The following is a 23,422-nucleotide window of genomic DNA, read 5'->3' on the forward strand; positions in this document are numbered from 1 at the left end:
GATGCTTTTTATTTTTTGTCCTTGCCTAATTGTTCTGGCTAGAACTTCCAGTACTATGTTGAACAGAAGTGGTGAAAGCACGCATCTCTGCCTTGCTCTTGATCTTAGAGGAAAACTTTGTCATTCACCATTGAGTATGATGTTCGTTGTGGGTTTTTCTGTTATTATAGTGAGATAGTTTCCTTCTATTCCTAGTTTTGAGGTTTTTTTTAGATCATGGAAATGTGTTCAATTATGTCAAATTATTCTTCTGCATCAATTGAGATATCATGTGTTTTTTCCCTTTATTTTCTTAATGTAGTGTACTACACTGATTTCTGTATGCTGAACCACCTTGCATTCCAGGAATAAATCTCTTTTGGTGTAAAATCCTTGTAATATACTGCTGAATTTGGTTTGCTAGTATTTTGTTGAGGATTTTTTATCAGTATTCATAAGTGATATTTCTTGTAGTGACTTTGTCTGGTTTCGGGATCAGGGTAATGCTGGATTCATGGAAAGAGTCTAGAGGTGTTCCCTCCCTTCAGTTTTTTGGGAAAAGTTTGAGAAGGGTTGATGTTAGTTCTTCTTTAAATATTTGGTAGAATTCACCATTGAAGCCATCAAGTCTAGGCTTTTCTTTGTTGGGAAGTTTGGTTTTTTTTGAATTTTATTTTATTTATTTTTTTATACAGTGGGTTCTTATTAGTTATCTATTTTATACATATTAGTGTATATATATCAATCCCAATCTCTGTTGGGAGGTTTTTGATAACTGATTTAATAAGTGTATTACCTTGTTTTTTATAATTTATAAAAATGGATACATTGTTTTAGATCTAAATCATTTCAATCTTGACCAGACTGCTCTTAATAATCATCTAATAAAATGTTATGGAATCTATTCCTCAGCAGCTTTGATATTATTCCTTGACTTAAATATTAACACTTTTATATGAATTGAAAAATGAAGTAAGACTTTTTCTGACAAAAACAATTTTTTTGCTGATTTGACAATAATGACTGGCTTTGTCAATTAGGTTATATGACAGACATTTTCCATAAATTGAATAAGCTAAATGTTTGGCTCTAAGGTCTAGCTGAAAATAAACCTAATCCTTGTGATAAAAGTATTTTACCAAAAATATTGTAAAAGTTCAATGAAATAAGCAATATTGTGATTTTCTCAAGCAGATCTGAGTAAATTGATTTAAACAAGATGCTTCTAAGTTAAAGGTAATAGGTATAATAGTCTTTGTCAGGAGTCAACAAACTATGGCACAGGCCCAATCTGGCCTGCCACATATGCTTTTTTTGTGTGTGGTAAAAAATATATAATAATATTTACCATTTTAACCACTTTTAAGTGCACAATTCAGTGACATTAAGTACAGTCACAATCTTGTGCAATCATTACTACTATCCATCCCTTAAACATTTTCATCATCCCAAACAGAAAGTGCCTCCTGTTTTTTTTTTTTTTTTTTTTTTTGGCTGTGTTGGATCTTCATTGCTGAGCGGGAGCTACTCTTCGTTGCAGTGCGCAGGATTCTCATTGCACTGACTTCTCTTGTTGCGGAGCACGGGCTCTAGGTGTGTGCGCTTCAGTAGTTGTGGCGCATGGGCTCAGTTGTGGCTCGTGGGCTCTAGACTGCAGGCTCAGTAGTTGTGGCACACGGGCTTAGTTGCTCCGCGGCATGTGGGATCTTCCCCGACCAGGGCTCGAACCCGTGTCCCCTGCATTGGCAGGCGGATTCTTAAGCACTGTGCTACCGGGAAGCCCCTGCTACCTGTTTTTGTAAATAAAATTTTACTGGGAACACAGCCATGCTCACTCATTTATGTATTGTCTAGAGCTGCTTTTGCGCTACAATGGTAGGGCTGAGTAGTTGTGACATAGAACATATGGCCTGAAAGCCTAAAACATTTGCTATCTGACACTTTATAGAAAATATTTGCTAAACCCTAGTCTTTGATACATTTTAGAGAAGCCTTTTGGTATCCTTCCCAGAAACCAAGAAAGCTAATGACTGTAACAACTGGCATCAATCATACAGTTTCCAATTCTTTTCTTTGCCTCAAAATTGAAGAAACCTAATCAACTATTCACCTGTTGAGCAATAAAAATACTTTTTGATAGATTGCTATGTGAATTTAGCTTGCAGTTTGGAGAACTGTGTGAAAGGTACAGTTCACCGCTAACCACTTTAGCATGCATATTTTGAATAAGTGTTCAGTATTTGTTTACTGTTCTTTTCTTTTGAGGGGAAATTTATAGTAAAATGCATAAATTTTCTTTACTATTCCATAATTGGTATACATCTGTGTAATGCAAATCTATTTCAAAGTACAACTTATTATCACCCCAGGAAACACCCTCATGTCCCTCCTTCCCCTCCACTCCCCAGAGGGAACCATACTTCGGAATTTAGCCTGTTCTATAACTTCATATATATTGAATCGTACTATGTATATCCCTTTGGGTAAGATTTATTTCACTCAGTATAATATCTGTGAGATTCATCCATAATTTTGCTGTATCGAGTTTATTCCATTTGGTTATTAGTTAATTTGTCAAATGGGTTCTTGCTCTTTTCATTGTTGAGTTGTAGGAGTTCTTTCTATATTCTGGATATGTCTCTTATCAGGTATATAATTTGCAAATATTTTCTCTCATTCAGTGGGTTTTTTCATTTTCTTGTCGGTATACTTTGAAGCACAAAAGATTTTAATTTTGATGAAGTCCAATTTATTTTTTCTTTCGTTGTCCATGCATTTTTCTCCAGCCTTTCTTCCTCTACTCCATCATCCACACTGCTGCAGTAGCTACTTCCTAATCGATAATTCTGGTCATGTCATTCTCTCTGTTCAAGCTGGTTTTCTAATGCTTACAGGATATTCCAAATTCACTGCCACCCCAAATAACATCTCTGCTTCAACTCCATGGGCTTAAGGAATTTCACCAAGTATGCTTTCACACTTTAAAGACTTTTCCAGTTTTTTCACGTGTTTGAAATCTCCTATCCTCCCTGATCACAGTGTCTTCATTCTTAAAAACTCACAAGCAATTAGTCACTTGCTGTTCAGGGGTTAGATAGCATTAAGTTCAAAACCCCATAATGGCCAATCATATTTCGTTAATAATTTAAAATTATTTGCCTTCTGCCTCCCTGTAGGTAATTCACTCATTCATCAAATATTTATTGAACATCTGTTAGACAACAGGTACTGTTCTCAGCACTGAGGGTACACCTGCGAACAAGTCAAGACTAGGCTCTCATGCAATTTATGTGGAAAGTATTCAATAAGAAAATAAGAAAAATACCAGGTCATGGTGAGTGTTACGCCAACAATGTCGAGTGAGTATGATTGTTCAAGATTGCATGGTCAGGGATCACTTTTCTGAAGTACATTTAAGTTATGATTTGAAAGCGCCTGAGTGACAGAGGGGATCAGCTGTTGCAAGGGGTGGTGGTCCCAAATGGTTGTTTACAAAGTACGACAGGGTCACTAGGTCTGAGGGCAAGCGAGGCAGGCGCAGATTCCCACCCGGCGTGTGGGTTCCTCCGCCAGCAGGCGACACCCTAAACGGGTTCTCCTCTCGGAACATCTCACGCCAGCCCTTTTCTCCCCGGCGGTGGCCGACGATAACACAGAACCTCCGTGCAGTAGAAGATTGCATAACGATTCGACGCAGGTATCTGGGAAACAGCCACACACTAACAAGCCGAAGCTGGGGGGCGGAGACTGTGAACTGTCCTACAGCCTGGCGGAAGAGGCGGGGGGATGAGCTCGTCCTAGGCCCGCCCAGAGAGAGTGTTGCGCATGCGTATGGGCGTGCTCTCGTCACTTAGGCGCCGGTCCCGAGAAGGGGCGGGGCCGGCTCTCCGCGCCGGAAGGGGGCTGACTGGGCGGTGCCGGGAGGCGGAGGTGGCGGCTGCGCGCGCGCGTGCGAACGAGGAACGCCGCGAGGGCCGGGGCGGGGCGGGCGGGCAGGGCTGTGGGGACGACGTACGGCGACGATGGCCGCGGCGGCGGGCAGCGGCGGGCTGGGGGCGACGGCGGGCGCTGCGGGTCTGGGAGGCGCGGCGGCGGCCGCGGGCCTGGCAGTTTATCGACGGAAGGACGGGGGCCCGACCAGCAAGTTTTGGGAGAGCCCGGAGACGGTGTCCCAGCTGGATTCCGTGCGGGTCTGGCTGGGCAAGCACTACAAGAAGGTGGGTTCGCGCGCTCGTAGGGGCCGGAAGGCCACGAGACGGGGGCCGGGGGCGGCGACTGGCCTCGCGGGCTTCTGGCCACCCCTCCCCCCGCGCGCCACGAGGGACAACAAAGGCAGGCGCAGGGCCCGCCACGCCCCCGCGGTGCGCTCTCGGCGTCCGCGCGCACGGTACTCCACTGGTCCTCCGAGCTCCGCTCTTGGGAGCCCACGCACCCCGGGCAAAAGCCCCCGCTTGCTCCTGCAGGAGCAGGTCGAGCTCAGCGACCCGGAGGGTGTGAATCTTCCTCTTTTGTTGGCTGCTTGAGGTGTGTGAGCTATGATAGTTAAAACTGTCGGAGCCAGAGGGGTAAAAGCGGCAAGTTTTGTTTAGAGACTAGTCTTCAAAGTCAAGTGAGGTGACGAAGGTTTTACTATCTGCTGTTGATATGCTAAAGACGGACTATGGACGATTGTACTCGGACGTTGGTTACAGCAGGTTAAATATAATGAATTACAGTATTCATGAGAACTAATATTAAAAAATGACGGCTTTGGGCTTCCCTGGTGGCGCAGTGGTTGAGAGTCCGCCTGCCGATGCAGGGGACACGGGTTCGTGACCCGGTCCGGGAAGATCCCACGTGCCGCGGAGCGGCTAGGCCCGTGAGCCATGGCCGCTGAGCCTGCGCGTCCAGAGCCTGTGCTCCGCAACGGGAGAGGCCACAGCAGTGAGAGGCCCGCGTACCGCAAAAAAAAAAAAAAAAAAAATGACGACTTTTACTTCACTACTTCTGGTTATGTATAGTGGGAGTGCAAGAGTTAATGTTCACTTGTGGCTAATGTGAGGCCTTCCCTGAGAACCCCATTCATGTTAGATCACCCCGCTTCATATCACCTTTGTTTTCATACCACTTTTTTTTTTTTTTTTTTTTTGCGGTACGCGGGCCTCTCACTGCTGTGGCCTCTCCCGTTGCGGAGCACAGGCTCCGGACGCGCAGGCTCAGCGGCCATGGCTCACGGGCCTAGCCGCTCCGCGGCATATGGTATCTTCCCGGACCGGGACACGAACTCGTGTCCCCTGCATCGGCAGGCGGACTCTCAACCACTGCGCCACCAGGGAAGCCCCATACCACTTTTTGAGATTATTTTTATTTACCTGTTTGCTCTACCTTTGGAATGTAAGTTCCGCTGAGTCAGTGGTATTAAAAGTTGTAAGTTAGCCTCTTGTTTATAACAAATGTTTTTTTAGCGTCCCCTTTATGTAACTATTTAGGAATGACTCCCTTAGAAGGTGTAAGGACGCAGACTGCCAAAAATACTCTGCCCCCAAATTTCCGGAACACCCTTTTCAGTTCTCTACTTCCCCCGTTGTGGACCATAACCCTGGGGCAAGGACCTTGTTAGGCCTGTTCACTACAACGTGTCCCGGAACGTGTTTGATCCTCATTGCCTTGCTCTTAGTAGTTGCTTAGTAAATATTTGTTGGAATGAATGAAAAGATAGTCTAGGAACCTACTCATTTGGGGTGTACAACGCAGTGGAGCCTATCAGCTTTTGGAAGTTGTTAGGCATGGACAGGGATCTTGGGTGCTTTTGCGTTCCATTGTGGTACTCTCAGAAATGACCATTCCTTATCTGAGGTTTTAGGAAGTGAGAAGCGATATATATTTTTATTTACAATATATTTTTTGATTCTTTGACTTTTCCCCCCCTGAAATTTTGCAGTCACATTTGGGATTGTAGCTTTTTCTCATTTACATGTAGGTAAACAAGAATATTGTTTTCCCTTGTACAATGGGAAATTGGTCACTTTTTTGGTGTTGGCAGTAGAGCTTCTGGTAGTAGCTAAGGGAGTTGAATATATTTATATTATTAAAGTATTGTTTATCATGTGCCCTTCAGCCAGTACTTTGGGTCTTAAATTAATATACCTTAATGTATTTTTCCCCCCAGTCTGGATTTTATACCCTAGTTTTATTGAGATATAATTGACATATAATATTGTATGACGTTATCAGTGTAGCTTTAACAAAGAGAAATAGGAGGAATATTCCTTTGGATAGCAAGGAAGGGAAAAGAAAAAGGGAAATACAGTAATAGTAATTTCTACCTCTCCAAACTCTGTGCATCTATTTGTGCCCAATTTTAAGAGGGCAGCTTTAGGCTTGGATAATCTTTAAGAGGTTTGTTTGGGTGGGTGAGGAACTGGCTGTGAGGCTGATTGCAGGATTTGTCCCAAAGTGTTGAAGACAGTAGGCTAATGTTGGCTCAGTGTGCCTGAGGCCTTAAAGACAAAATTAAAGTTAGGTTTGACCTCTCAGAGTTTCATAAAGCTAGAGTGTGTTTCTTGGGCCTACTCAGATTAAGAATTGTATATCCCTTGGGCCTGACAGTCAGAATCCTATCAGCCTCTGAGAGTGGTGTTGGTGTGGTGAAAATATTTACCAGAAGGTTCTTTGCTTCCTCTGTACAGGATATATCTCTACCTGGTATACACATTGATAAGATTTAACTAAACTTTTCTGTTGCATTTAATAGTGTGTTTTCAAATTCATAAATCTCAGCAAATAAATGAAATAAACATGACATTGATAGTAGCATTTTTATTGATGGGTTTATGTATGCACTCAGTGAACAACTGAACATCCACCTTACCCAGGCATTTAAAACATAAGTCACTTAAATCCTCACAGCAGTCCTGAATGATAGATATTATTTACTTCATTTTCCACATGAGAGACACCTGAGGGTGGAGATTTAAGTAACTTCTCTAAGAATTACAGTTAGGAGTGGCAAATTTGGAATTCAAAGGTCTGCCTGTCTCCAACCCCCCCCCCCCGCCTTTTTTTTTTTTGGCTGCACATAATCCCTCTCTTGAAGGAACTCACAGTGTTGTGGAAAAGATAGACATAGGCACCTACTTATAAAACCCAGGTGATTTCAAATTAAAAATGAACTTCTTTGTATTGTTTTTGTCTTCTGAATGCCTATAGGAGGTGCTCAGTAAATATTTGTTCCATGAATGAATAGATTAACTAGTATAGAAACCTGTTTTTTTAGGCTTTGTTCATCCATTTGGCTTAGCAGTACAGAAAGGAGAGTGAATACTTTTTGACTGGGATGAGCTTCAACTAGCCAAAGGAGTCCAGAGGAGGTGACCACTTTAGGTTCGTGGAAGCTGAAGCACAGAGAGATTAACTGTTTGCCTGAGGTTGCGTTTTCAGTCCACTAGCAGTGTGGAAGCTTGTTTATCTACCTAAGCTGCCTGCTTTGTATTACTGGGTGCATATCTTTCATCCTAACTTTGAAAGATATATTGCTATCCATAGTTCAGAGTGATTTTCAGATGATAAAACCTTGTGAAGGTGAAGTATATCTATAAGCCATTGAGTTCCCAGGTAAGTTTCTTCCCGAAGTTTGGCTTACCCCTGAAATAAGATTTAAGATTTTAGGATGATTTAAATAAAGATGCTTTGGATTTAACGAAGATTACTAAAATAGAGTAGATTGCCCAAGGAAGGCATTTCAGTGCCCTTTATATAAGGTATTTAACAGTTTAAGACTTTTCTTTTTTCCAGATGGGACATCTGCTACAATAGAATTGTTTACGGATAAGTTAAACTTTTGATACTATATTAATGTCACAGGGAATATAAAGCAGATTTATTGATAACAACTTTCCAAACATATCCTCCTAACTTTCTTAATCAAAATACTTTGAGACTAAAAAATTTTTTGTTGTCTTAAGTAAAACATTCTGTTGAACTTTTTTTTGATCAAAAGATAAAATTTTTATGACTGAAGTAGTCTATATAATTATTAAATTTTTTTCCCTTTAATCAGGATTCATTATTTTGAAAGCTATTAAGAACTTTTTATGTTTAGGTGAGATTTTTGGAAGCAGTTGAAATGAATTTATGTCTGTATGGGATAGTGGAATGAGCATTACGTTAGTTTGGAAGACGTTAGTTCAGTACTCTTGGCTGCTAATTGGTGTCATTGAGCAGATGACTTGATTTCCATGTTTTAATTTTTCATTTGTAAGTTGGGAGTAAGACTGTGACTCCCACAGACAGTTGTTCGAATCAAATGAGATAGTCCTTGAAGGTAGGATTATATAAATTTGAGGTGGTAGTGATACTTCTGCCATGTATCATTTGGTCCCCCTGCTTCATTCTTACTGGTTAAACAGAATGTTACTCTTAGAAATTTTTAAAAGTCGATTTAAAATCTTATAGTCGTACATTGACTGCCTTTTGAGACGGTATGAATCTGACATTAATTAATGTCAGATTCAATTTATTAGTTAAAAATGTCATCTCTTGCATACATTTTAATGTTTGATCATTTTTGTGGGTGATTTGGAGAAAGTAAATGGAGTTAAAAATGTTCTGTAGTTTAAAAATTGGATCTTAAAATACCTAAGATAATCATTTTGATTGGGCTTTGAACCTGGCCATCTTTATTCTGAAACTGTAGGGCTGTCCACATGAAATCTTTCTCATTCTTAATGACAATAAATGAAGCGTGTAGATAGTAGTGAAGTTTAGAATATATACAAAGCTATGTATATAAGTCATTAAAAATTACTTTTTGCTTGGAAGGTTGGTTTGTTTTTTGCTGAACAACCTTCCTCCAAATGGTGTCTTTCAGGTTTAGGATTTGGCGCTGTTCAGTTGTCTGCAGGTATATGAAAAATAAAAAGTTACGGTTATTAATTTTTCACGTTGCTTTACCATGTGTGGAAAAACTTACAGTACTTTATGTGATTCCTTTGAGAAGCTTGTACTTATTAAAGATTATAAAGTTATCTTGTGGGTATGTACAACGTACTGTGCCAGTTCTGTGGGTTAGACTTGAAGAGTTTATTCTTTATTAAAGGTTATACTATGTTGAGTATTACTGATTACTTTCAAAATTGAGTATTACTTATTAAAGATTTACTATGTTGAGTAAATTGGAAAAAAAATCTGATGTTAAATTTTCACTTGAAAGTTCATAGTCCTCAGAGAAGTAAACTTGGTTTTTATGGGAATTGGCATTGTAGGAAAGGGGAATTGTGAGAAGTTTTTAACATTTAAAAATTGCTTACCTGGGGGCTTCCCTGGTGGCGCAGTGGTTGAGAGTCCGCCTGCCAATGCAGGGGATGTGGGTTTGTGCCCCGGTCCGGGAAGATCCCACATGCCGCGGAGCGGCTGGGCCCGGGAGCCATGGCCACTGAGCCTGCACGTCTGGAGCCTGTGCTCCGCAACGGGAGAGGCTACAACAATGAGAGGCCCGCATACCGCAAAAAAAAAAAAGAAAAGAAAAAATTGCTTACCTGGTTTTTAACTTCTAAATTATAATAAAATGTGTTCTTTAACTGAGATATATGATAATATTTGAAGTGGATTTTTTTTTTTAAAGTCCAGTGGTTCTTAAAGTGTAGTTCCCAGTCACATAGTGTCACGTGGGAACTTGTTAGAAATGCAGATTCTTGGGCCTGACTTATTGAATTAAGAGAACCATTATTTTAGACTAACAGAATTGACATCTTATGTGCTTAATTGTATGAAACTTGTTTCCAGTTTTTGGCTCATGTCTGACATATTTGTTTCACTTTGTGGCCTTAAGGAAATGTGTTTTTACAGGACACCTTTAAATTAAATAAAAGGAAGCTATTTGTAAGGATAAAAAGGAGTAGTGTACAACAGGGATAGACAGACTTTTTCTATAAAGATGAAGAGTAAATATTGAGGCTTTGCGGGCCATGCAGTCTCAGCTGCACTGCTCAACTCTGCTCTTGCAGGAAAGCAGCCATAGACAATGTGCAAATGAATGAGTGTGCTGTGTTGATAAAACTTTATTTATGGACACTGACATTTGAATTTTATGTTATATTCATGTGTCATGAAATATTATTTTTCTTTTAATTTTTTCCCAGCCATTTAAAAAATGTAAAAACCATTCTTAGTTTGTGGGCCACACAGAAACAGGCAGTAGACTGGATTTTACCAACCTTTGGTCTCGGGGATTTCATGTAAAATAAAGCATTCCGGACTCCCTGGTGGTGCAGTGGTTAAGAATCCGCCTGCCAGTGCAGGGGACACGGGTTTGTGCCCTGGTCCGGGAAGATTCCACATGCCGCAGAGCAACTAAGTCTGTGTGCCACAACTACTGAGCCTGTGCTCTAGAGCCCTCCAGCCACAACTGCTGAGCCCGCGTGCTGCAACTGCTGAGCCCACATGCAGCAACTACTGAAGCCCGTGTGCCTAGAGCCTATGCTCCGCAACAAGAGAAGCCTCGACAATGAGAAACCCCACTCACCCCAACTAGAGAAAGCCTGGACACAGCAACGAAGACCCAGTGCAGCCAAAAATAAATAAAATTAAAAAAAATAAAAATAAAGCATTCCAACAAAATACTATTCTTCAGCAAAGTAACTGCATGCTGGCTGCTCTATTTAGAGTGGAAAGCTAACATACCTGAACAAATACAAATTTGCGAGGATACTAAGCTTTAAGAATTGCCCTTTTATATTATGCTCTGTCTTTGATTGACAGTAGCACATCTTGAGAGCCAGTCAACTTAAGGCATAGTAATTAATGGTGGACTCTGTAGCTGATATTTTGCTGTATATGTATCACTGAGACATTATTTATTGCAAGAGAAACATTATCTTGAAATGTTGGGTGGTACTGGGAAAGAGGTTCTTTCCAGGAAGAAAACTTTAGTTTTTTTATGGAAGGAAGTATAGATGTTTTTTCCTGATCAAAATTGGAGGTTAAAAAAAAAAAATTAATGATGGCTTTTCAAAGTGATAGTGAATGCTTAATACTAAGTTAAGTTTTTACATTTAATTGAACTCAGTAATTTATGCTTTCCCTGTCATGTACCCTTTATCTTTCCTTGCTGTAATGCTCGCTTGCTGTCTGTCTACCACGAATTTGGCCTTCTTGACATTATTCACATTAGCATGGATAACTTTTCGTGTACATTTGTTTTAAAAAAAATTTTATTGTGGTAAAAATCTTATAAAATTTACCATCCTAACCATTTTTAAGTGCTCACACATGTATTTTTTTTAATGCATAAAAACAGTCATGTTATTATGCTTAGAGTTCCTGTGTGTCTGGAATTTGGATGGGCACAGTAGGGCCAATTATCTCTGCTCAGTGGTGTCTGGGGCCTTGACTGGGGATGTTTGATGATTGGCGGTGACCTGACAGCTGGGGGCCACAATCACCTGGAATCATCTTTACTCATGTGTCTGGTGGTTGTGCTGTCAGTCTTCTGAACAGCAGCTGGGGACTCTCCATGTGGCCTCTCAGCGTAGCCTGGGCTTCCTCAGTATGGTGATGTCAGGGTGGTTGGACTTCATTGTTCAGGGCTCCAGAGGTGGGTGTCCCAAAAGAGCTATATGGAAGCTGCATGATCTTTTTTGATTTATCTTCAGAAGTCACACAGCATCACTTCTGTTGCATTCTAATGGTTTTAAGCGAGTCACTGAGGATGGTCCTGATTCAACATAGGAGGGCCATAGATCCCCACCTCTTGTTGAGAGGAGTATCAAAGAATTTGTGGACTTGTTTGAAAAACTGTACACAGTTGGCTCTCTGGCCACATGTGAAATATAGTGGCCAGTATGTCTCATTCCATTATATTAGGTTGGCCAGAAAGTTCGTTCGGGTTTTTCGGTTACATCTTATGGAAAAACCCGAACAAACTTTTAGGCCAATTCAGTAGCATCAGGCTCAAGTTTGAGGTCCAGGATCTCACCATCTAATTTAGGTCCGGGTGCAGATGAGAATGACACTTGGGTTTGGTTTCTTGGGCATAGTATTTCTCATTCTTAAGATCTGTTAACTGAAAGGACATGTTATCTATCCCTCCCCACGGCTCCCAGTATTTGTTTATGTAAGTGTCTCAGACACTTAAAAATCTGCCACCAGGCCAGTACTTAGGTACTGGGAAGTAAGCTAACATTGTCTTCCATTGTCTTCTGAACAGTTGCCCCAGTTTTTGAGTCTCTGTCTTTATCTTGCAGTATGTTCATGCGGATGCTCCTACCAATAAAACACTGGCTGGGCTGGTGGTACAGCTTCTCCAGTTCCAGGAAGATGCCTTTGGGAAACATGTCACCAACCCGGCCTTCACCAAACTCCCTGTAAGTACATCAGCTTATCACACTGGGACATCTTCAGTTTCTGTACTCTTGGGTGCAGCCTACAGCTCTTTATTTTGCTGCTGCTATCCTATAGAATAGGAAAAAGGAGGAATCGCTACAGAATTTTAGCTATAGAACACTTGCTTTTGAACTGTAGGAAGCATCTCTTTCAGGAGTCATTTAAAATTTGCATTAAACATCACAACAATTATTACCTAGACTTAACTGTTAACATTTTACTGTTGTAGTTTCCTTATTGTCTTTACTGTACTAAGTCTTTTCCGTTTTTTTCTCCTGTTTCAGTTCTTGTGGCTAGAATGTTGTTTCTTGGAATCTTATTATATTTTGTAGGTGGGATTCTTCTGAGCTTATGTGAGAATATGATTCTGTTCTCCTTGCAGTTGGTATTTTGACTGAAAGTTTGGCTTGGTATAGAAATATTGGGTTATGCCTTATTTCCACATTTGATTTTGTACAGAAAAATCTGATGTTACTTGTTGATATCCCCCTTTTTTTTAATTTTTGAAATTTATTTAGTTATTTATTTATGGCTGTGTTGGGTCTTCGTTGCTATGCGTGGGCTTTCTCTAGTTGCGGCGAGTGGGGGCCACTCTTCATCGTGATGCGCAGGCTTCTCGTTGCAGTGGCTTCTCGTTGCGGAGCATGGGCTCTAGGTGTGTGGACCTCAGTAGTCGTGGCATGCAGGCTCAGTAGTTATGGCTCGCCAGCTCTAGAGCGCAGGCTCAGTAGTTGTGGCGCACGGGCTTAGGTGCTCCGCGGCATGTGGAATCTTCCCGGGCTGGGGCTCGAACCCATGTCCCCTGCACTGGCAGGCGGATTCTTAACCACTGCGCCACCAGGGAAGTCCCTGATTTCCCCCTTTTTAATACTGATCTTTAAAATTCATAAATAAGTCTAGTTATCGTAAATAACGATCTGAAGACTCAATTATGTTTCTTTAGCTCAGGGAACATTCAGTCTGTTAGTCTTCTCTGCCATCCTGTATTTCTTTATATTTTTGAACTCTGATTGTACAAATACTAGATTTCCGGGAACTATCTGTCCTATATTTTCCCATAATTTTTGTCTTCCATTTCTCTGATTCGAGTTTTTGTAGTTTCCAGTCTGCTGGTTGTTGCCTCTACTGAATTTGTTATTGGTAGACCTTTTTATAAATCTCAAAAGCTTCCGATTTGTGTGTTCTTATTTCATCACTAAACTTTTAGTTTTAATAACTCACTGATTTCTCAGATATAATTGAGAATAAAAAATATTGTTTTACTGATATTGCAGTAAATCTGTTCGTTTCACTTACGGTATTTTTGCTATCCAGACATTTATTTTCATTAAGTCAAATATATGGATTTTTTTTTTTAATCACGTTGGGAAGCTTTCTCCACTTGTAGGTGATAAAGGATTTCAGCCCTGTGTTCTTCTAGTATTTGTAGAAGAACAAATTTCTACACTATTTGTAGGTGTCATTTTTTACATGTAACTCTGTTATCCATTTAGAATTTATCTTGGTATTCATTGTGAGCAGTGGATCCAGTGCTCACAAAAAAAAAAAAAGCAGTTTTTCCATATGATCATCTGGTTAACCCAACAACATTTATTAAAGGGTGCTGCTTTTCTGCACGATTTTTTTTTTTAAGATTTTTTTTTGATGTGGATCTTTTTTTGTTAAATTTATTTTATTTTTGGCTGTGTTGGGTCTTCGTTGCTGTGTGTGAGCTTTTCTCTAGTTGGGGTGAGCAGGGGCTACTCTTCGTTGCAGAGCATGGGCTCTGGGCGTGTGGGCTTCAGTAGTTGTGGCACGGGCTCAGTATTTGTGGTGTGTAGGCTTAGTTGCTCCGCGGCATGTGGGAACTTCCCAGACCAGGGCTCGAACCTGTGTCCCCTGCATTGGCAGGCAGATTCTTAACCACTTTGCCACCAGGGAAGCCCTGATGTGGACCATTTTTAAAGTCTTTGTTGAATTTGTTACAATATTACTTCTGTTTTATATTTTGTTTTTTTTGGCCATGAGTCATGTGGGATCTTAGCTCCCTGACCAGGGATTGAACTCACACCCTCTGCATTGGAACGTGAAGGTTTTTTTGTTTTAATAATGTTTGTTTTTATACTGCTTTTATTTTATTTTATTTTTAAAAATATTTATTTATTTATTTATTTTTGACTTAGTTGCGTCTTAGTTGCAGCACGCGGGCTCTTCCTTGTGGTGCGGGGGCTTCTCTCTAGTTGTGGCATGTGGGCTCAGTAGTTGCAGCACACGGGCTTGGTTGCCCTGTGGCATGTGGGATCTTAGTTCCCCAACCAGGGGTCGAACCCACGTCCCCTGCATTGGAAGGTGGATTCTTAACCACTGGACTGCCAGGGAAGTCCCTTCCTCACTGATTTGAGTTCAGCAAATATTTAGCATTTGATTATGTGCCAAGTTCTGAGAATTCAAGGAGTAATGCAGTGTATTGTTTGTCTTCAGGGAGCTTACTTACCCTCTAGTGACCTATATGAATAGAGCCTTTGACTTTCCTCATCTCAGGAAATGTTTTCCAAGGGAAAGGACATTTGAACTGAGTCCTGAAAGTAGAGTATGGGTTCTTTAGGGACATGCTGGAAGATTGAATTTTCAGGCAGTGATAGCAACATATAAAAGCCTAAAGGCTTTTAATGTAGTTGCAAATAGTTCAACAGGGCTAGAACTGAGGGACAGTAGGCAGAAATATGGGCCAGAATCAGTCATAAAATGACAGGTTTACTGTGTTAGAAGTGTGGCTTTTATCTTGAAAGTGATTAGGAAGCACAGCAAGGAGGTAGAACTCTGTGATTTTTTTTGTGTGTGTGTGGGAAGGGTGGGTTGTGGGGCTGAAATAAGAAAGAATTGACTGGGATGACTCCACTGAGCAGATTGCTTTCTCACTAAGGTGGAAGCTAGAGTATAAAAGCAGGTTTCTGGAGAAAGGTACTCAGTTTAGTCTGTGTTGAGGTTGGCTCTCCTGTAGGTACCTCAGGTTTAGAAATCCCTATAGGTAGTTGGAAATGAGATCTGGAGTTCAAGAGAACAGATTGAATTAGAGGAAGAGATTTGGGAATTACTGGGTACTGGTTGAATTCACATTTGCAGAGCAAGATCATTCCTTTTATTTTAATTATTTTTTAGCTAATGCTTTCAAAATACCTATTTCTTAATATGTGATTTAAGTTATATATATTTGTAGTATATTGGTATTATAGTAAGTACATGCATATAATTTATAAATACATTGTTAGATATTGGAGGTACTTGCTCATTTTTTAATAAATGGGAACTACTCTACTGGATAATCGGCATATTTCATTTTCTGAACTATGTGACCAATTGAGGTTTTTGGGTAACTTAAAATTAATTGAAAGTAAAAATTTGCAAGAATAGTATAAAGAACTTTCACTTTCATTTAGAATCCCCAATTTTTAGCATTTAACCACATTTGCTTTATCATTGTCTTTTTCTCTACATGTTTGGGCATATTATTCTGAATCATTTGAAAGCGCCATGTTCCTTTACCTCCAAATACTTGAGTGTTTATTTCCTGTTCTCTTATATTATCAACTGGATTAGAGTTATCAAATCAGGAACTGGTTGAAGTTTTCATCATTTAAAACACTGTAATATAATACAGATTATATTTTATCAAGTATAAAATCATTTAGAATAAAATTTACATGTAGCTTTATATGAAGTATTATATGTAAGGTGATTCACATTGTGTTTTTGGTATTTCTAATTAGGATTGTATGAGTGTCTTAAAAAATAGTATTTACAAGGGACTTTATTTGTGGAATATTTAACTCCAGGGAAGTAAACCATTATTGTTTTTCCAGATTTTAAAGATTAGAGAAGAATATTTTTAGGAATAAACCAGAATTAAAAATAATTCATGACTTAGTGCCAGTGGTACCAGATGTACTTCTTTTTCTCAGAATAGTGTTTAGCTTTTTTCAAAATGAAAGGGATTGATATAATGTGTAATGGTGTAAAACAAAAATGGAGGAGAGAGACAATAAAGCAGAGAATGTTTTAGTGAAACATGTAAGCTATTTACCTTAAAAAGCTTTTTTTCCTGAATAAACTGGACTGGTGTAGGAGTTCACTGTTTGGGCTGTTTGTTTTTTGATTTTTTAAAAATCAAAATGGAACTTTATGTACTAACTTACTAAGTCATATTGGATATTAAACAGCTGGCTCAACATAGAGTAGGTTCTATCTAGTGCTAATTGAGAAGTTAGAAAGATTTAGGGGAAAAAAGTACTTTGTAAGGCTAAAAATATATTGCATAGGCAAACATAATATGAATTGAAATATTTTTTACCTCCACAAGTAAAAATTGTTGTTATTCCATAATCCCTTGAAGACTTAGTACATTTGCATGCATAACACAAACATAATTGTAACTACAGGCATATAGACTATAGACAATTTTGTATTCTACTTTTTAATTTATATTTTATTTATTTATTAAAAAAACTTTATTACGGTATAGTTGATTTACAATGTTGTGTTAGTTTCAGTTGTACAGCATAGTGATTCAGTTATATATATGTGTGTGTGTGTGTGTATATATATATATATACACACATATATATATATTCATTCTTTTTCAGATTCTTTTCCCATGTAGGTTATTATAGAAAATTGAGTGGAGTTCCCACTGCTATACAGTAGGTCCTTGCTGGTTATCTATTTTAAGTTCATTTATATCATTTTTAAATTTTATTTTATTTTATTTATTTATTTATTCATTTTGGTTGCCCCAGGTCTTAGCTGCGGCACGCAGGATCTTCATTGCGGCATGTGGGGTCTTTAGTTGTGGCATGCGGACTTCTTAGTTGCAGCATGAGAACTCTTAGTTGTGGCATGCATGTGGGATCTTTTTCCCCAGCCAGGTATCGAACCTGGGCCCCATGTACTGGGAGCGCAGGGTCTTAGTCACTGGACCACCAGGGAAGTCCCTATATCATTTTTTTTTTTGCGGTTCGCGGGCCTCTCACTGTTGTGGCCTCTCCCGTTGCGGAGCACAGGCTCAGCAGCCATGGCTCACGGGCCCAGCCGCTCCGCGGCATGTGGGATCTTCTCGGACCGGGGCACGAACCCGTGTCCCCTGCATCGGCAGGTGGACTCTCAACCACTGCACCACCAGGGAAGCCCCCTATATCATTTTTTTAAATTAGATTGCACATATGAGTGATATCATATGATATTTGTCTTTCTCTGTCTGACTTCACTCAGTATGAAAATCTCTAGGTCCATCCACATTGCTGCAAATGGCATGATTTCGTTCTTTTTTTATAGGTAAGTAATATTCCGTTGTATATATATACTATATTTTATTTATCCATCCACCTGTCAATGGATATTAAGTTGCTTCCATGTCTTGGTTATTGTAAATAGTGCTGCAGTGAACATTGGAGTTCATATATCTTTTTTTTTTTTTAATAAATTTATTTATTTATTTTTGGCTGTGTTGGGTCTTCGTTTCTGTGCGAGGGCTTTCTCCAGTTGCGACGAGCGGGGGCCACTCTTCATCGCGGTGCGCGGGCCTCTCACTTTTGCGGCCTCTCCCGTTGCGGAGCACAGGCTCCAGATGTGCAGGCTCAGTAGTTGTGGTTCACGGGCTTAGTTGCTCCGCGGCATGTGGGATCTTCCCAGACCAGGGCTCGAACCTGTGTCCTCTGCATTGGCAGGCAGATTCCCAACCACTGTGCCACCAGGGAAGCCCCATATATCTTTTTGAATTATGGTTTTCTTTGGATATATACACAGGAGTGGGATTGCTGTATCATGTGGTAGTTCTAATTTTAGTTTTTTAAGGAACCTCCATGCTGTTCTCTGTAGTGGCTGTACCAATTTACATTCCCACCAACAGTGTAGGAGGGCTCTGTTTTCTCCACATCCTCTCCGGTATTTATTGTTTGTAGACTTTTTTTTTTCTTTTGCCTATGCAGGCCTCTCACTGTTGTGGCCTCTCCCGTTGCGGAGCACAGGCTCCGGACGCACAGGCCCAGCGGCCGTGGCTCACGGGCCTAGCCACTCCACGGCATGTGGGATCCTCCCGGACCAGGGCACGAACCCATGTCCCCTGCATCGGCAGGCGGACTCTCAACCACTGCGCCACCAGGGAAGCCCTGTTTGTAGACTTTTTGATGATGGCCGTTCTGACTGGGGTTAGGTAATACGTCATTGCAGTTTTGATCTGCATATCTCTGATAATTAGTGTGTATCCTTGCCTCTTTCGTCATGTCTTAATTGACCATAGGTGCATGGGTTGTATTCTGCCTTTTAAAATAGATCATAAGGGGACTTCACTGGTGGCGCAGTGGTTAAGTGTCCGCCTGCCAATGCAGGGGACACGGGTTTGAGCCCTGGTCCAGGAGGATCCCAAATGCCGTGGAGCAACTAAGCCCGTGCGCCACAAGTACTGAGCCCGCGTGCTACAACTACTGAAGCCTGCGTGCCTAGAGCCTGTGCTCCACAACAAGAGAAGCCACTGCAATGAGAAGCCTGCGCATCGCAACAAAGAGTAGCCCCCGCTCACCGCAACTAGAGAAAGCCTGTGCGCAGCAACAAAGACCCAGCACAGCCAAAATAAATACTTTAAAAAAAAGAATAAAATTTCATTTTACTTTATTTTTTTTATTGAGGTATAGTTGATTTACAATTTGTTAATTACTGTTGTACAACAAAGTGATTCAGTTATGCACACATATATTCTTTTTTTATATTTTCTGTTACGACTTATCCTGGGATATTGAATATAGTTCTCTGTGCTGCTGAATATAGTTCTCTGACCTTGTTGTTTATCCATTCTATATATAAAAGCTTACATCTGCTAACCCCCCCAAAATATGGAACACTTCACAAATTGCGAGTCATCCTTGTGCAGGGGCCATGCTAATCTTCTCTGTATTGTTCCGATTTTAGTATGTGCTGCCGCAGCAAGCACTCCTGTAACTTTATTTTTAAGCATTATTATGGGTTTTGGAGATCAGCACTAAAATATGGTTGTCTTTAATACGACTTCAGTCAGAAGTCTTGATAGACTTTAAAACCAGTTGATTTTGCCTAAAATAAAGCTCATTCATTTCTTTTTTTTAAAAATTAACTTTATTTTTTGGGCTGTGCCGGGTTTTAGTTGCGGCACGTGGGATGTCTCCTTGAGGCGTGGGCTCAATAGTTGTGGCGCACGGGCTTAGTTGCCCTGTGGCATGTGGGATCTTAGTTCCCCCAACAGGGATTGAACCTGCGTCCTCTGCATTGGAAGGTGGATTTTTAACTACTGGACCACCAGGGAGGTCCCTCATTCATTTTTTTTTAAATTTAATTTAATTTATTTATTTTTGGTTGCATTGGGTCTTTGTTGCTGCATGTGGGCTTTCTCTAGTTGTGGCGAGTGGGGGCTACTCTTCATTGCGGTGCGCGGGCTTCTCATTGCGGTGGCTTCTCTTTGTTGCAGAGCATGGGCTCTAGGTGCGTGGGCTTCAGTAGTTGTGGTGTGTGGGCTCAGTAGTTGTGGCTTGTGGGCTCTAGAGTGCACACTTAATAGTTGTGGCGCATGGGCTGAGTTACTCCGCGGCATGTGGGATCTTCCCGGACCAGGACTCGAACCTGCGTCCCCTGCATAGGCAGGTGGATTCTTAACCACTGTGCCACCACGGAAGCCCTCTTATTCATTTCTTTTCTTTTTTTTTTTTAATAAATGTATTTATTTTATTTGTCTTTAGCTATGTTGGGTCTTCATTGCTGCGCATGGGCTTTCTCTAGTTGTGGCAAGCAGGGGCTACTCTTCGTTGAGGCGCTCAAGCTTCTCATTGCGGTGGCTTCTCTTGTTGCGGAGCACAGGCTCTAGGATTGTGGACTTAAGTATTTGTGGCACATGGACTCAGTAGTTGTGGCTTGCAGGCTCAGTAGTTGTGGCACGTGGGCTTAGTTGCTCCATGACATGTGGGATCTTCCCAGACCATGGATTGAACCTGTGTCCCCTGCATTGGCAGGCAGATTCTTAACCACTGCACCACCAGGGAAGCCCTCATTCATTTCTTAAATTGAAATAATGTAAGATACCGAATCTCCACCAAATAGTTTCTTGAGCCAGGTGTTATGGGAAGAGCCCTGAGCTTAGGAATTAAATAGCCATATCCTACCACTCTGCAACCTTGTGTGAAGGCACTTCGACCTGTAGTACCATTTCTGGGAACGTGTTCCTTGCCCTGCTGATCTCATGGCATAGTTGTTAGAATCACATGATATGTGATAATGAAAGCTCTTTGAGAAATTAGAAGTAGTATATAGTACTTTAAGACATAAAAAGTAGTTTGCTGACTTGTGTAGCAAAAGTGGTTTTGGTAAAAGTAAAAATGTACATGTGAGGCATACATATTATTTAAACATTTATTATACTTCTTTGTGGTGCGCGGGCCTGTCGCTGCTGTGGCCTCTCCCGTTGCGGAGCACAGGCTCCAGACGCACAGGCTCAGCGGCCGTGGCTCACGGACCCACCCGCTCCGCCGCATGTGGGATTCTCCTGGACCGGGGCACGAGCCCGTGTCCCCTGCATCGGCAGGCGGACTCTCAACCACTGCGCCACCAGGGAAGCACTCAAATCCAGTTCTTAAGGAAGGTCCCAAAGAGCGATGTCTTCTTGTTTCTCTTCAACTTATGTTCCAGACATAGTGTATTTTGTGTAAATGAGCTGTGAACCTGAGAACTAACAGAATGCTGTAGTGCCCTTTGAATTAAAGCCAGAGTTTTCAGTTGAACATTGATAAGACTTGCTTTACCTTCTTACTCACTGCAAGTGTTTAGTATATATTTATTGGTTGATGTACCTTTGCTGTGATGTTAGTAACTGTCTCAAAGACAGGGAGAGTGGAAGGCTCTTTAAAAAAAATAAGCTAGAGAACCGAACCGTATTTACTTTCTGAAATTAAGCTTTTCTTAAAATATCTACAAAAATGTAAAGCGCAGTACTGACTGATTTTAAAGCAACTATCAGAACTCAGTGAAATGATTATTACTCTTCAAAAGGAAATATGTTGTGGAGATTGATACACATAGTTTCAAGGGACTATCATTAAAATTTTTGGAATTGATTTTCAAATTGTCATAGGAACGTATATAGGGTTTTTATATCTATCTTTGGTGGAATGTAATGAATACTTCAGGGTAAAATTTGTTGTCAAAGCCAGTTCTAATAATAAGGTCATGTGATTGAACTGGGTAGTACAATTTTGGGACATTTTAAACAAGTCACAGTCTGTAGGCTATCTCTCACTGATACTTTGGAATTGCTACCCATTAAGCGTGACTGACTTCATGGCAGGAATTCTCATGAACTTGGTCAGTCTGGTGTAGAGGAAAGGATGGGAGTTTGAGGACTGTCACTTCAATGATCTGTTTCCTTTATTTGAGTCAATAAACCATGCTTTGTGCTAAATAAATTTTAGGGAAAAGAAAGTTAATAAGAAAGGGCTTAGAGTTGTTAGAAAAAGGAGTTGGATCTGATCCTTGGTTTTATAATTGTTCCCTTCAGAGTACCTGAGTGGCAGGAATAAATGGGCAGGTCTAAGAGGAATCTGTTGTCTTCAAATTTTTCACTTTAAACAGTTTTTCCTGATAGACTTCTTTTTGAGCTTTCTACTCCTGAAAGTGTTCTGTGGCAAAGAAGCATTAGAAAACTAGGAATCAGTGAACATTATGGTCCCTACAGGTTTAAGTATTTTATTATCTGTATCTGAGAATGGTATTGTTTTGCCAAGATCATGCTAAATTCTAGGACTTTCTGGAAAGGGGGAGGAAAAGACCAAGATTAGCATGTAAGTCTGAGAAGCAAGAACAAAAGTACTTCTGGAGACAAATCACTCATCTTAGTCACCACAGGAGTGATACTACACTCTTGGAGTGACTGGAGAAGTTCCTGATGTCCATGGGGTCCAATCTAGCAGGGAGCGCAAAACTGTAGAGACTTCAGACTGCAGCCTGGATCTCCTTAGAACAAGGATATTGTCTTACAAATACAGTTATCAAATTTAGGAAGTTTAACATTGACACAATACCATTATCTACTATATAATCTGTCTTCACATTTCAGTAATTATCTCAGAAATGTATCTTATAAGATCTAAACCAAGATCCCACATTTTAGTTATATCTCTTTAGTCTTGATTAATTTGAAATAGTTCAGCCTGTCTTTGTCATTCATGACTTAAATTTTTAACCACTGGACCGCCTGTTCTTCATAACTTAAATTTTTGAAGCATATAGAATATGTTAGATTTGGAAAATTCTTCCATGTTATTACTTGTAGTTGCAGTTTGTTCATTCTGGTTACTGTTTAAGGGTTTGGCAAATTTTTTCTTAAAGGGACAGATGGTAAATATTTTAGGCTTGCAGGTATATGGACTCTGTCACAGCTACCCAACTCTGTTGTAGCATAAAAAGCAGCCGAAGACAATTACCTACATGAGTAGGTGTGACTGTGTTCAAATGAAAATTTAAAAACTGGGCAGCTTGGTCATAATTTAGTATCCCTTGCTGCATAGTATTTCACTATGGGCATACTGCACAATTTATTTATCCATTCTACCATTGATGGGTTTTTGGGGTTATTTCCAGTTTAGGGCTATTGCAAATAGTGCTGCTGTGAATATTTTTGCATATATCTTCTGGTAAACATAGGTATTTATGTCAGTTACACTCCCACATGTGGAATTGCTGGGTCACAGGGGGTGCATGTTCAGCTTTAGCAGATATGGCCAGTTTTCCTGAACCCTTGTGCCAATTTATACTCCCACATGCAGTGTACAGTGTACAAGGGTTCTAATACTCTACTTTCTCACCAATGTTTGTAAGTTGTCTGTCTTTTTAATTTTAGTTTTTTGGTGGATTTGTGGTGATACACATTGTTTTGTAGTTGCTGATAACTAATGAAGTTGAGCACCCTTTTATATTTTGCACCATTGGGCTGTTCTTTTCTGTTTTTTACCAGTTTTTTTAAAAAATTAATTATTTTTGGCTGCGTTGGGTGTTCATTGCTGTGCGCGGGCTTTCTCTAGTTGCGGCGAGCAGGGCC

At 40.5% G+C, this 23,422-nt stretch overlaps 1 protein-coding gene and 1 pseudogene across 3 annotated transcripts in view; one reads left to right on the plus strand and one right to left on the minus strand.

The window, feature by feature from the left end:
• Window positions 1-4,001: 4,001 nt before the first annotated feature.
• The window catches only part of SMARCC1 (SWI/SNF related BAF chromatin remodeling complex subunit C1), a 187,673-nt gene continuing 168,252 nt past the window's right edge, over window positions 4,002-23,422 (plus strand). For all 3 annotated transcript variants that reach the window (XM_030845340.2, XM_070046656.1, XM_030845343.2), the window contains exons 1-2: window positions 4,002-4,196; window positions 12,201-12,320. In XM_030845340.2, the coding sequence (XP_030701200.1) occupies window positions 4,002-4,196; window positions 12,201-12,320 (315 nt within the window). The remainder of the gene's footprint in view (window positions 4,197-12,200; window positions 12,321-23,422) is intronic.
• On the minus strand, window positions 19,194-19,291 carry LOC115846582 (U6 spliceosomal RNA; annotated as a pseudogene).

Source organism: Globicephala melas, chromosome 11, assembly GCF_963455315.2.
Source record: "Globicephala melas chromosome 11, mGloMel1.2, whole genome shotgun sequence".
In the NCBI taxonomy this organism is placed as follows: Eukaryota; Metazoa; Chordata; class Mammalia; order Artiodactyla; family Delphinidae; genus Globicephala; species Globicephala melas.